Below are 13,982 nucleotides of genomic sequence, written 5' to 3'. Positions count from 1 at the left end.
ACACACAGATATATATATATATATATATATATATATATATATATATATATATATATATATATATATATATATATATATATATATATATATATATATATATATATATATCTGTGTGTGTGTGTGAATGCATGTGATGCAAATAACAATAAAGAATCCTTGAATTTATAGGATTAAAACTTTTATAATTCAAAATAAACATTTTTTGATGTCTTCTGATTGGGTAATGTGTGTGTGTGTGGTAATGAAAGGACGTCACAGCATTTTAAAAATATTATTCTTTGTTTTTTATGACTGTATGTTTGAAGTAGTCACATGAACTCTTAATGAGACAGACAAAAAGCACACACCTATACATCAATTTCTTGATTCATTGGGGAGATTATATAATGCAACATTTTACTCACACAGTTAGTTCAATATTTGCTTTTAGAGGTTATATTAAAAGTCAACATCCTTATGAGCTCACAGAATGTTTTGTCAACTGCAAGGTCACAGGGTGGCCTGCAGTACAGCCTGAACAATGACATGCCTTATTGATTGCAACCACTATGGGTGTTTTTACACCCACAGTTTGTTCACACTGGTCCAAGTCAGTTGATCAGTTTATAAACTTGTAGCTTTTTCCCATAGTTTGGTTTCTTTTCACACAGAGAAAAACTCAAGTGAACTCCAAGTTAAGAAATGCGCCATTACAAACCACATAAAACATTCAGTCCTTACAATGTACGCCTGGTAGTTAGGTTGGATCAGTTTAAATCAAATTCATTTTGTATTAGGAAGACTACCCTGGAAAATCTTTCCACAAATAATCATTCTAACAGCTGACCTGAACCAGCTGTAAAAGAAAGCATAAATAAATGGATTTAGCATTGAATTGCACAACGCCAGCCAGTTAAGAGTTTCAGTCACAGGAACTGGTACTGAATCACCAGTAAAAGGTGGAAACGTGATGGAAATAAAAAAAGGAGTCCAGCATAATATAAAAACTCCCAAAACAATAGCCAGAGTTTTGGTGGCTTTTCTCTCCTTCTTGCTGGCAGGTTCTCCAGACCTTGTTGTGTTCTGGATGCTGCGTGCTTGTCTCTGTGCAACACAGAAAATCTTTAGGTAGATACAAAGCATTGTGATCACTGGGAGGTAAAACGATAATATGGGTCCAACAGCATTTTCAATTAAAACGTCAATCAAGCAAGATTCCTCACACTCTCCATTATTTAATCCAGCAATGGTGACACTAATTCCAATTATCCCAGAGACCCCCCAGCTCACCAGGATCATGATCACAACAACATGGTGGCTGATTTTAGTTTGATATGTCAGAGGCTGGCAAATGGCATAATATCTGTCAACAGAAATACAGCAGAGGTTCAGGATGGAACATGTGCTCAGTGAAATGTCAAAGCTGCTTCGCACTTTACAAAACAAACCCTCGTGATAGAGACATGAGCTGAGAGAGAATGCCATGCTGAGAGGAAAGACCAAAATCCCAACGAGCAGGTCAGCCACAGCCAGAGAGATGATAAGAGAGTTAGTAGGAGTTTGGAGCTGTTTGAAGTAAATCACAGCGATTATTACAAGGAGATTTCCACATATTGCTGTAACAGACAATGATACAAGGAATGCATACAAGAATACACATACAATAGAGGGTCTGTTTGTCAGTATGTAATTGGAGTCCTCTACTATGTAACAGGGATGTAAGCCAGTCACAACTTCAGTGCTGTTGACAGTAATTTTTGTTGTCATATTTTAGGGTTCCAACAAATCTATCCGGTTCTTAAACCAACAATATAGTATAAATCCCAACACTTGACTTTAAAGTGATTCTTCTTCAGTACAGTCAACTAATGATTGCTGAAAGGAGCGAGAGCTGAGACACAGTTAAAAGAGGTTGTGAAAGGGAGAGACAGCATTGAAATCTGGCCAATCATGAGAGGTCAAAAAATAAAAACAATGCTGATACACTACCAATGAAGTTAAGGGCCTCCAAAATACCTGAAGCAACCAATCAGGAGTCTCTTGTTTTAGAAGGAGACAAAAAAGCAAGCAAGCAAGAAAGAAAAATCAATCTAATGCATCTTAGGAAAGTCTTGGGCTAACATGAGCAACAACAGCACTTTCTGTGCACCTGGGCGTTGGTTTGACCAGTCCCTGAAACTCTACTGAAAGGAGGAAACACCATTTATCCAAAACATAGTCTCTTGTGTAATGTTTTGGGGATTGAGGTCATCACGGAGAGCACTGTCAATAATCTAATAGTGCTCTATTGAAATGAGATATGGTATTATTCACATCATTTTCACGTTCATCACACAATTCAACAATGCATTGTGCTCTGTGGATGGGAACAGGCTCATCATGGGATAAAAGTGATCACTCAGAGCAGCTTTGTAATGATTTGCATTGATATGTAGTGACTCTTTCTTTCAAGGGAAATGTGAACCCAATCCATCCCAGCCAGCAATTTACACCCCACAGTATGACAGACCCACCGGATCCCTTCACTGTGAGGAATTCAAGGTTACAGGTTTTTATTTGTCACCTTACTATACATGGTCTTTGGAGGCACCCCTGGCATAAGAAGTGCTGAATGAAAATAAACCAGCTGCAAACTAGTAAATGCTGTATAGTGTTGCTTGAAACTTTAGAATACTTAAGAAGTTTGTGTGAGTAGTGAGAGCCAGCCATCATTAGCTGAGCTCTGACACCAAAGTTCACCATGACAACGGGTAACAGAGACAAAATTGAAATGACAAAAAAATGAAGACAACACGGATCAACCAGATAAGCAGTTTACTTCTGGACTTGTGACATTAATCAGACCCAGTAATACTCATTTAGGGAATTTTCAGTGGAAACAATGTTCAGACTTTAAATTTGAACATTGTACCTGTCAACATGATGCTCAGTGTTCCTCATTTGATGAGTATATGAAATGCTGTTGGAAATTCAGGTCGTTTACATAACTGCATTTAAAATTTACTAAGACTACATTTAGTCCTCTTTTGGAATCTTGAAGTAATTTCAGTCTTGTTTTCACTCAGATATTCACATCATCACCAAAATGTGCCAAATGTGACAGGCATTTTTCTGCCTGTGTTTGTGTTTAGCTTTAACAACATATAGACTTAAAGTGATTGTCTACATTCAACATTTATTCTGGTTTGAGTCAAAAATTTATTTGGAGACATAATCAGAACACTGTATCATAAAAATACATTAATGAATGCAGTGATTGTTATAGTAACGTTATGTCACAAGGTGAGATCTATTTTTTAATCAAAAATTTTTTTTCACAACTGCCCATATTGTTTTATCCAGTACCCAGTGGACCAGTCACATAGTGCCTCTCTGTTTGCAAAGCCATTTGAACAGTTATGCAACATAGATAATGCTGATAACCTTATTATTTTATAATAGATAAATAAATCTACAACCTGAATGGACTCTGTTTGTATTACTCTTTTGAAGACTTACAGTAATTTATATATATATATATATATATATATATATATATATATATATATATATATATATATATATATATATATATATATATATATATATACACACTGTATTGAAGACTTTTGGGTAGTCTTCAATACAGTAATATATCGCAATATGATAACACTTTTTGTTCAATAACATATTTTCATTATTACCATTTACTTCACTTGTATTAACTTTATTTGCATTAAACTGTAACTGTTTGTCTTTTTTAACTTGTAGTTTTATTATTATGTTTATTTTCCTAAGATTGGCATAAACAACATTTCTAAAATACGTCATTTAAAATCAAAACTTTAATATATGTTGATGCAAACACAAACTTGTGTGTTAATGATTGTGTCTCAGGTTAGACAATGTTATGCAACAGTCTTCAATTAGAGGTGTGACTTGCTGGTCCCTGGTACCTATGTCACCAAACAACCACATTCAAATAATACTCTTTCCCTCCCAAGATCATCTCACCTGTTCAACCTGGGGCCTGATTGTTTTCCAGCAACGAGCTAATGAACCAAAACAAATTAATGGCCCCTTAATGATGTGACTGATGGCTTAGTACACCCACAGAGTCTGATTTAATATGAAAAAAAGGAAAAACTAAAACAAGGGAATACAGTTTACATCACCTACTTCATGATATAATGTTACAGAGATTACTAAACAAATAACTATCAGAAAATAAGTTTGGTACAACTTGTAACTTGTATTACAGTAATAATGTCTAATAATTACACAAAGTTTATTAAAATTAGAATTTATATATTTGCTGATAGTGAATAGTGAATATGTACCAACTGCACACACAGTATATTGTATGTATATTTTCACACGATAGGACACAGATGTTAAGTGCAGGATATCATTCAGTTCCTTAAAAAAATATTTAGCCTTTCCTAATCTTAGTCCTGAACACTGCCCTGTAGCTTTCAGAGCGTGTCCTGCTGTAAAAAGCTCATATTATCTCAGTGAGGTGGTGTTAATGATCAGGTGTGTGGGAAGCAGGTGAAACGCTAATGTTAATATTATTAATAATATTCCATAACTTTTAATAACTGTTTAATTTTGTGTTAGTGTGTATAATGACTAATTCAAGGGAACTGAAGAAAAAGCATTTACATTTTACACTCTTTATAGTTTAGTCGACTAAATCGACTGTAGATTTAGTCGACTATATTCTTATGATAATTTCGTCAACTAAAACTAGACTAAAACTAAAACTATTCAGATGACTAAATTATGACTAAAACTAAATCAAAATTTGCTGTCACAATTAACACTGGACAAGACAGAGTTTGAGTTGTTTTCACATCTGTCTGGTCTGTAGCAGGAAAAGTTTGGCTGGGATGCCTTTAAGAAGGTGTTTGCTGCTTACCACCACATGAGCAACTTCCCTGGTGACAAGGAAGGAAGGATGAACCTGTATGCTGAGACTTTCTCCCAGACTGTGAGGATGAAGCTGACTGGATTGTTGAAGGCCTGGGGCTGGCCCATAGAAAGAGCCACTGAAAAGAAACTGTCCGTGCTGCCTTCCTGCACTAATCAGCCAGTGCGGCTGAACCTCAGAGCACAGCAGGCTAAAGAAAAGGGATTTAGTTCAATCCAGTGAAATTTTTGTTAATGACCTTTTTGTTGTTAATTTTTTCTGATGGTTATTGCAGCAGTCAGTCACTCAGTCACTCAGTGAGTCAGTCACTTACTTGTTGGTGCAATTGATCAAAGACACTATCAGAATGGTAGCGTTGCTGTGCTTTCATGGTGTGTATTGAGCTCTTGCACGGCCAAACTCCATGACGTGGTTTGTAGTTGTGAGCTTCTAACTTCTTTGCAGTTTTAGCAAATGAGATGGTGTGTGAGCATGATTGAAGTCACCCTGTTTTCTCCTGTGGGTTTGAGCACGTTTTGAAAGAAGTGATAATTTTGACTTGAATGACTGCATTTAATATGTGACACACTGAGCAGCAGCAGCATCAGCTTTGTGACTTGTGTTGAAACACTCCTGCAGTGATCCTTTTGTGTTGTGTTTCGATGGAACATGGAGCATTTGGGAGGAGCCCCAATGGGAGCCTGGTGTTAAAGGGCTGCTGCAACAGAGACCAGTAAGAAGTAAGATTGTTATTATTTCTGTACGTTTGCTTTACTTTTGTACAAACAGGCAAAACATAGCATCAAAAAAGCAATTTCTTCCTAGAAGCCTAGTGTCACCAAATGCAGCATGTGTGAGGGCTCCCAGCCGTGCTCCAGCCTCTGTGAGTACAGCACTTGTGGGTTACCGTAGCCCTTCTCTATGTAATACACAGATTTCGATTCCTTGTTCTCTGCCAATTAGGACTCTGGCTGTTGGACCTCAGCTGGCCACTGCTGGGCCTACAGCTTCACTTTGGCTGCCAGGGAAAAGGAGCAGCCATCCCAGCAGTCATTTATCAGTGGGCACCAACACCTGAGCGCTGAGCCTTTAAAAATATCGCGCGGCAATGTTGCACTGGCACGCTCACTGAAACCTATTGTATGTTTCTGTAATCACAGCAGATCTTAAAAACCCAGCTACTGGTGTAATTTTCACATTTAACAAAAGTCTGAATCGTATACATGATGAAAAAGAGCTTTAATACCTTAACAGCGCCAGAGTTTCACTAAAAATACCTATTGACATTTTGGGCACAATTACAATGTCTGCAGTAGGGTGTACACACTTTTGTTGCCAGCTATTTAGACATTAATGGCTGTATAATGAGTTATTTTCAGAGGACATCAAATTTATACTGCTATACAAGTTGTACAATGAGTAGTTCCCTCCCATAACCCGTCGAATATTCCGTTAGGACTAGCTACCAGTGGCGGATGCTAGTCTTTCAAGGAGGGGAAGCTCAATTTCGGCCTACATCATAAAATGTGTCGGTTTATTTATACAGCAGCACCCGCTGGACAGAAACTGCGATAGAAGTCAGAAAGAGTGATAGAAGTCAGTCTCCAAACACAAGCAGCTACAAAAAACCCACCAGAAATAGAAGCTCGATTTGTCGCTAGTCATTTTTAACAAAGAAAATGCCGATAAGAGGATTAGGAAAGTCTCCGGTTCAACTCAGAAAAGAATGAAAATTTAAAAATGCTCCCACGGATGTTTACACCAAAAGATCGCTGATTCGCTCATTTCGCTGTCAATCAAAAAGGGATTCAGCCTCAGACAGATCATCCAATCATCAGGCAGAAGCAGAGCGTCCGAGGCCAGCCCACTGCCCCATAGACCCCCAGAGACGCTGAGCGTCTGATGGGCGGGACAAAGCCCAGCATTTATGACTCATCTCGTTTTGCTGCACTCTTAGCTGCGCTATCGAACTCTGTAGACGCTCAGCATCCACACTGTTTAAAGCACTGTGAAGCTGCGGGAACGAGTGAGAGGAAAGCCGCGTCGTTACCAGTGATAAGAAGCTGATTCTGAACAAAAGTTGAGCGCGTTGTAGCGCATATTTAGTCAATGACATGTACATACAACAGTATATATTTGATCACTTTTTTTTTTTTTTTTACATTTTAGGGGGAAGCTGAGCTTCCCTTGCAGTCTTAGAGCAATCGCCTCTGCTAGCTACACTCTGACATTTAAAGGCTAGCAAGATGCTAGCAAAGTTAGCTGTACCAGCACCTAGCCTAAAATCAATATTCATTTTATCAAATATTCTAGCCAGTTATCTGTGGATGATATATTAAATTTATTACCTGACATGTCCATTATTTTTGCTGGATAAAGTTATTTCCCCCAACGAACCAGCACCTCTGTATCCACATCCCAATCTTCATTCAGTGCATTTGGAGTCAAGCCAGTGCCATTTACTGCACTTAATGGTCAAACACCCACTGTGTTTTCCTTGAAAAAATTATATAATCCAAACATATTTGCCGTTGCCATTTCCCCCGCAAGTAAAAACTAACTTGCTCGCTGTCTAAACCAACTTCAACGATCAAATTCTAAATACTGCGCGTGCGGCAATGACCGTACAGTCTATGTGCAGAACACTTTGGGTGACGTCACGGACGCTCTGTCCAGTTATCTACAGTCTATGGCGCAGGAACGCTCCCTTTGAGTTGTAGGAGAAAGCTGTTGGATCGCAGCAAACCATAATCATTCCATAGTAGGTTGAATACAAAAACTGCGGTAGCATTTACTGTGTTGGACAAAAGCATGGTAGCAACATGGATACGGTAATGCATCTTTTTTTAAAACCATAGTAGTCCCATAGTTACAATAAAGTGCTATATGTAAACCATAGTAATGCCACAGCTACCATGAAGTGCTACAAATAAACCATAGTAATATTATGGGTAGGACCATAGTACTTGTAATCACCATGAGGTACCATGGTAAAACCATGGTTACTGCATAAAAACCATAGGAAACCATAGTGAATTTTTGTGGAATGAAAATGCAACACAAGCACAGATGCTGTGGGCTAAGTGCAAAGATTTGTGAGGCATTTAAACTACAAATTTATTGAAGGAAATTTCCTTGACACGCCAAATTGTGACACCGCCGTCACTGTGGGTTTTTATGGGTTGAGCATAAATCTAAAGCATACAGTGTGCATTGATCCAGTGACTGGTACAGTTACTAATAAATTATATAAAAATAGTGTAATAATAGTAAAGACCAATCAACCATATCAAAGTAATAAAAAATTCCCAACTCCTCCACCACCACCATCACAGACATTTACACCTCCAGATGCAGGAAAAGGGCCACCTGCGCCCAGACACTAGCCAACACACCCAACACACACACACACACACACATACTCCATCTCAAACTGTTTATTTGATATTGTTTATATTTGTTTAGTTATGTAAATGTGTATGGTACGGATGTATGTATGTCCATGTTTATGTATGACTGTGCAGAACACCTGTCCATTTTAAGGCTGTGGCAGTAACCATGCTTGCTGGCATTACTCGATAACTCCATTAATCTCCATCCAAATATGGTCACTAGTGGCTCCAAAAATATTGGGGCATTCAGAGGAGTGCAACAAAACAACTGCTATCTTATGGTATGCCTTGCCTCTCATCCTATGACATCTGGGATAGGCTCCACCTCCCTGATTGGATTGATTTGTACTTTCTAGATGTGTAATGCAAAGCAATCATGGCCTTGACAGCTGAGCCAACAAGTCAGGCTGACGAATCAGATGTGAACTATGAGAGAATAAAGAAACAAACAAGACAAAGAATCCATCAAGAGTTATTTCTATGAGAAACCTTCATATCAGGTGCTGTAGTGTCAATGAAAGACAGAAGAAAATATACAGGCTGTTTCCTTTTTGGTTGTTTTCACATTTTTTTGGACTTGTATACTTTTAGCAGAGAGCAGCTCAGCTGAACTATATGGCAGTATATTTCTTTCAAAATTTATTGCAAACAAACCGCAGTGCAGATTGAAACATCCTTCTCCTTCTTCCGTTTAAGCCAGGGAAGGATAGTCTGTTTGCTTAAACTACAAACTTATTGAAGGAAATGTCCTTGACATGTCAAACTGTGACACCGCCGTCACTGTGAGTTCTTATGGGTTAAAACTACTGTAGAGATTTACCAGCGATGTGCATTAATTTATTTTATCCAAAAATGTGGACACTTTTTTGAACTGCCTCTTTCAGAACATGCATTTTATATTTAAAAACAGTAACACAAAGTGGTTTGTGGCAGGGAGTTCACTGCATTTTTAAATTATGTAGTCCATATCTTATTTGCAAGACTGGTGATATAACATCTATGTAACATCTTTTATAAATCACACTATAAATTGTTTAATTGTTCATTTATCATCAGTCTTGAGAAAGCTGGATAACCTGTCAGGAAGTTCTTGCACTTTAAGACACACTCACACACTCTGTGATTAAAAAATATACAGGGATATTTATGGTGGGGGATGTTTGTAGTGGGGGATGAAATTCATGCTTTGTGGGGGTTATTTGTATTGTCATTAAGTGTAAAGCGCGGGTTGAATACTAAAGCTGTTTCTCTCCTGCCTGTCAGCATATGCAGTTTTTGCACCTCTAAATAAAGAAATACTGCAGTATTCAGTTGGACACATGTATCTGTTGTTTCATTTGGTCCCTTTCACAGCAGAGTATTCAGATGAATCACAGAGCTGATAAAGATTAGCGACAGACACCTTGGTGCAGTGGTTCCCCAAGTGTGGGTCGCAAAGCTACTACATAGGGGTCACCGTAATAAAAAAAATTAAGTTAAAATTAGTCTTAAATTTGCTTAGTTACATATTTATATCAGACAACCGGAGGAGACGGGAGTTCTGTGGGATTTCCTGGTTTTTAAGTGGGACGCACTCTTGACTGAACCACTGCTTTAGTGCATCAATTAGTGCTGAGAGTAAGTGTGCATGACTGCAACTATTGCCGCTATGACAGTTAATTTATTTGGAAAGCCGGTGTGTGAGCAGCAGGGATTATTCTCCATATTTGTAAGGGCAGGGCCAATTCTTTAGGTCCCTCCTCTATAGTAGCTTTGCACTTCATCCTAAATGGTTAGACCATAGCTTTTTCTGCCATAGTTCTTTAGAGCAGAATAAACATGTACATACAGTGTTGCGCAATCCCAGTGCTCTGTCATATAACTAGAATGCACCGTTCACTGACAGGAGTCAGCAATCATTACTTAATGTTTAAATTTTGATTTTACTTTTTGCTTAAAAACATCAACAGTGTGGCTAAATCATCATTTTAGACTTTCAGGTTCATTAGTCAGCAATAACCATCAAGTGCAAGCCTCACCATCTTCTGTTTTGCTGGTTTGGGTATCTATATCAGTGTTTTACAGAAAGGTTCAAAATTATGATCCTGTTGTAGTTATAGAACCCCTGAGCAAATTTAAAATGCTTGAATATACAGCATAGCACATTGTAAAGGATGAGCTTCCATTATCACTGCTCCTTCTGGTGGATACACAAGACATTACAGTCCCACCAGTTTTCCTGAATGCTGCTTAGAGGCGTAATCACTCTTAGTCACATTATCCACATCATAATAAAATAGCCTTTACTCTGACTATTGGAATGGTTTCTTACAACAAAAAAAAAGAGTTTGGACAGTGTTGTATCTCCTGGATGATGTAAATTTGTTGTGCTAGTGAATGAGTCATTATGTCTGGCTGAAAGCCAGACATAAAGGAGCGTTAAGAAAAGCAAGCATATCAACATTCTCAGAACTGGGTTTGTCCTGTGCTTTGATGCAATTTTTCCTGCTGCAGAAAACATTTCTAATATTCTGATGTGTACATGTTACAGTAAAAATGAATGTGAATAATGAGTCATCAGTCCATTTTCTTTTGCTTATTTCGGGTCACATGGGAATTTTACTGGCCTCACACCTAGTTTTACTGGCCTTATAAAAAAAAAAGCTTTATTTTTGTATTTTTAAATATTAATATTTTATTTATATTTTATATGAATCTAAATACACAAAATAATATTTCTAAAGCCTTGAAATAAATATGGTCTAATACAGTCCATGCCCCCCTTTAGAGTCACCCCTGCATGCTGCAGGTTGCTGCCATATAAAGTAGGATGGTTGCTGTCAGCCTTCAACAAGCATACTGATTTAATTTTGTTTTGGGTTGGGCTATGAAAGAAAACAATGCTATTACATAAGGCATAAAGAGATTCCCGTACACAAAAGCTTTAAAGACTATTTTTAAAAATAAAAAGACTTAATTATACAGTAGGAGTTTTGTACAGTAGGCTTATTACTGTCATGAGTCAAACAAAAAGGGCTATGAGCTCCAAGGTGACTGACCTACTTATTCTAATTCAGGGTTGTGGGGGACTCTATCCCAGCTGTCATGGGGCAAGAGGCAGGATACACAAGTCAGGACAGTCTGTTGCAGGGATAACTTGCAGAGACAGACAACAAATTCACACCTATGGGAAATTTAGAATTACCACTAAGCCGAAGTACCTGGAGAGAACTCATGCAGATGGGGAAGAACAAGCAAGCAGGACCTTCATGCTGTGAGGCAACAGTGCTAACCACCGTGCTACTGTGCTACCTGACTAGGGCTATTAGTACACATTTATTTTTCAGTCTGTTATTGCTCAGTCTAGTTTTAACCTTTTTTTAAAAAAATTGTTACTTTAAGGATCGCTTGCATTCTTGTTATGTTTAAAGGGTCCATTTTATGTTTGTTTCAACTTCAGGCCTGCTGTGCTTTCCTGTGGACTGTGGGATCGGGTCAGAGTTGAATGTGGGAAGCAGATTTAACTGGCACTGTTCATTCAGAAAAGGCTGGCAGAATATAGATACAACTGTCAGAGGCATACATTCAGATACCTTCTTCAAAAGGTAGCACATTTTTAATGGAGCATATTTCAAATGAAGACAAGCATAATGACACCATTTTAAAATATGTATGGAACCATGTGATAGAGAGAATGAATGAACTAATATGGCAAGATCATAAATACAATTCTAAATATGTAATGCAAATTAGTTTGTTATGTCCACTTCAGCCTGTCCTCATTGAGAAAACTTAGATATTGGTCATTTCTGAAGGCACATTTTACAACCAATATCTACATTTGAGAATGAAATAAAATGACATCTAAATGAAAGTGCGTGTAAATAATGTGTTCATTTTTCTCCGGCAGATTCTGAAAAAAAATACATAAATATGGATTTCCTCAGATTTCTGAAACGTCTACGTGGACTACATGGCATTAGATTCAACTGGAAAAGTTAAATCAATAATTAAATAAACTATTCTTTACTTTTTTATGTAACACTTTACTTGAGTACTTCAGCACTCAAAGTGCTTTATGCAGCATGTTTTACTCATATGTGGCGAGAGCCAAGGGTTGGATGGTGTAATTGTTAGTGGTGTGGAGGTGAATAAATAAAGAAAACAAAATAATTTGATAAATGGATAACCACCTTGGGAATTTCACCCAGGGAAATTAAAATTTTTACCAAAAGGCACTCACAAGTTTTTCCACTAATGAGGCAGGAGACGAGGTTCAATGTTAAATTAATACAAATTTTATTTTAAGAAAAAATTTATTAAAATGCAGAAGCATAAAAGCAAAAAAAAGCACTGCTCCCAAGCCACCATAGCTTGCATCCACCTCCAGAATAAATGGGAGAGAGAAATCAGCATAGGCCAACACTGGGGCAGTGGTGAGCTTCATTTTCAGGGCTTCAAAGCTCTGTTGACACTTGTCAGACCACTGCTCAATAACATCACAACCAAACCTTTTGCCAGCTTTGGCGCTACTGAATTCAGCCACAACCTTATGCAAAGGGGATGCCAACTTGACAAAACCCTCCACAAAACACCGATAGTAGCTGGAAACCCTGAGAAAAGAACGCAACTCCGAGGCAGTGGTGGAAACACGCCAGTTAGCTCAATCTTACTGGGATTAGTGGTGACACCTTCCCCAGAAAATACACGGCCTAGTGTACCTCCCTCTGGAAGAAGGAACACGTGTTCAACTTAACCTTGAGACCCTCACTCTGAAGTCGGTCTAACGCGACCTTCATCTATTCCAAATGTTGTTCCACAGTAGAGGAAAACACAATGATATCATCGAGGTACAACAATAGCAACTGGCACTGTTTATCCCTGAAGATGCGCTGCATTAGTCTTTGGAAGGTGACTGGGGGATTACACAGCCCAAATGGCTTTGTAAACAAGCCAAATGGTGTGCAGAAAGCAGTCTTTGGCTTATTGGCTTCACTAACTAGCACCTGGTTATAACCACTGGCCAAGTCCAGGGTTGAAAACCAGCAGGCACCAGACAACATATCAAGCGACTCTTCTATATGTGGCAGAGGGAAGCATCCTTTTGGGTCTTACTATTGAGCTGTCAGTAGTCAACACACAGTCGTATGCTACCAGCACAATAGGAAATGCGTAGGGGCTGCTACTTGCCGGATAACCTGGGAAGAAAGCAACTGGTTGATGTGTTCCTTTACAACCTCATTGTCAGAGGGTGGAATCCGTCTATAGCGCTGCCTGACCGGAACATCATCCACCAAAGGAATGTCATGGGAGATTAGGTTGGTACACTGCAAATCTCCACCATAAGCTGAAAAAACAAGAATATACTGCTTCAGCAAAGACCTCACCTGACCCTGTTCTTCAGCAGGCAACAACGACAGATCTATGTCCTCAACCTGCTGCAGTACAGTAGGGGTAACTGTCTGGAAGAACACAGTGGCTACACCAGATGGCACCTCAGTGACTCTTGAAAGGCGGCTGTCCACATTTACTGTATCTAATTTGCCAACCACAGTGTGGGGATACAAGACAACCTTAGTGGCCCCTACATTGATCACAGGAATATAGGCTGTACCCCGGACCACACGAACCAGGGCAGGTGAAGCAAGCAACCCGGCGGGCAAACCAGAATCCAAAGGCTAAGAGCCTGAGTACTCTACAGAACAGGTGGCTGCCACAGTCTTCATGACACCACCAGGAAT

The 13,982-nt window shown here is 38.6% G+C and overlaps 1 protein-coding gene across 1 annotated transcript; it reads right to left on the bottom strand.

The window, feature by feature from the left end:
- Nucleotides 1-762: 762 nt before the first annotated feature.
- Nucleotides 763-1,746, bottom strand: LOC115774659 (trace amine-associated receptor 1-like). The gene has a single exon (XM_030722016.1). It carries the CDS (start codon nucleotides 1,744-1,746, stop codon nucleotides 763-765), a length of 984 nt encoding a protein of 327 aa, XP_030577876.1.
- Nucleotides 1,747-13,982: the final 12,236 nt, after the last annotated feature.

The sequence above is a fragment of the Archocentrus centrarchus genome, chromosome 24, assembly GCF_007364275.1.
Source record: "Archocentrus centrarchus isolate MPI-CPG fArcCen1 chromosome 24, fArcCen1, whole genome shotgun sequence".
NCBI lineage: Eukaryota > Metazoa > Chordata > Actinopteri > Cichliformes > Cichlidae > Archocentrus > Archocentrus centrarchus.
The sequence above is the reverse complement of the archived record's forward strand: the minus strand, read 5'-3'. Positions and strand labels throughout refer to the sequence as shown.

What these genes read in the sequence shown, in the direction of transcription:
- LOC115774659 (XM_030722016.1), bottom strand. Translation starts at nt 1,746, where the DNA reads ATGACAACAAAAATTACTGTCAACAGCACTGAAGTTGTGACTGGCTTA.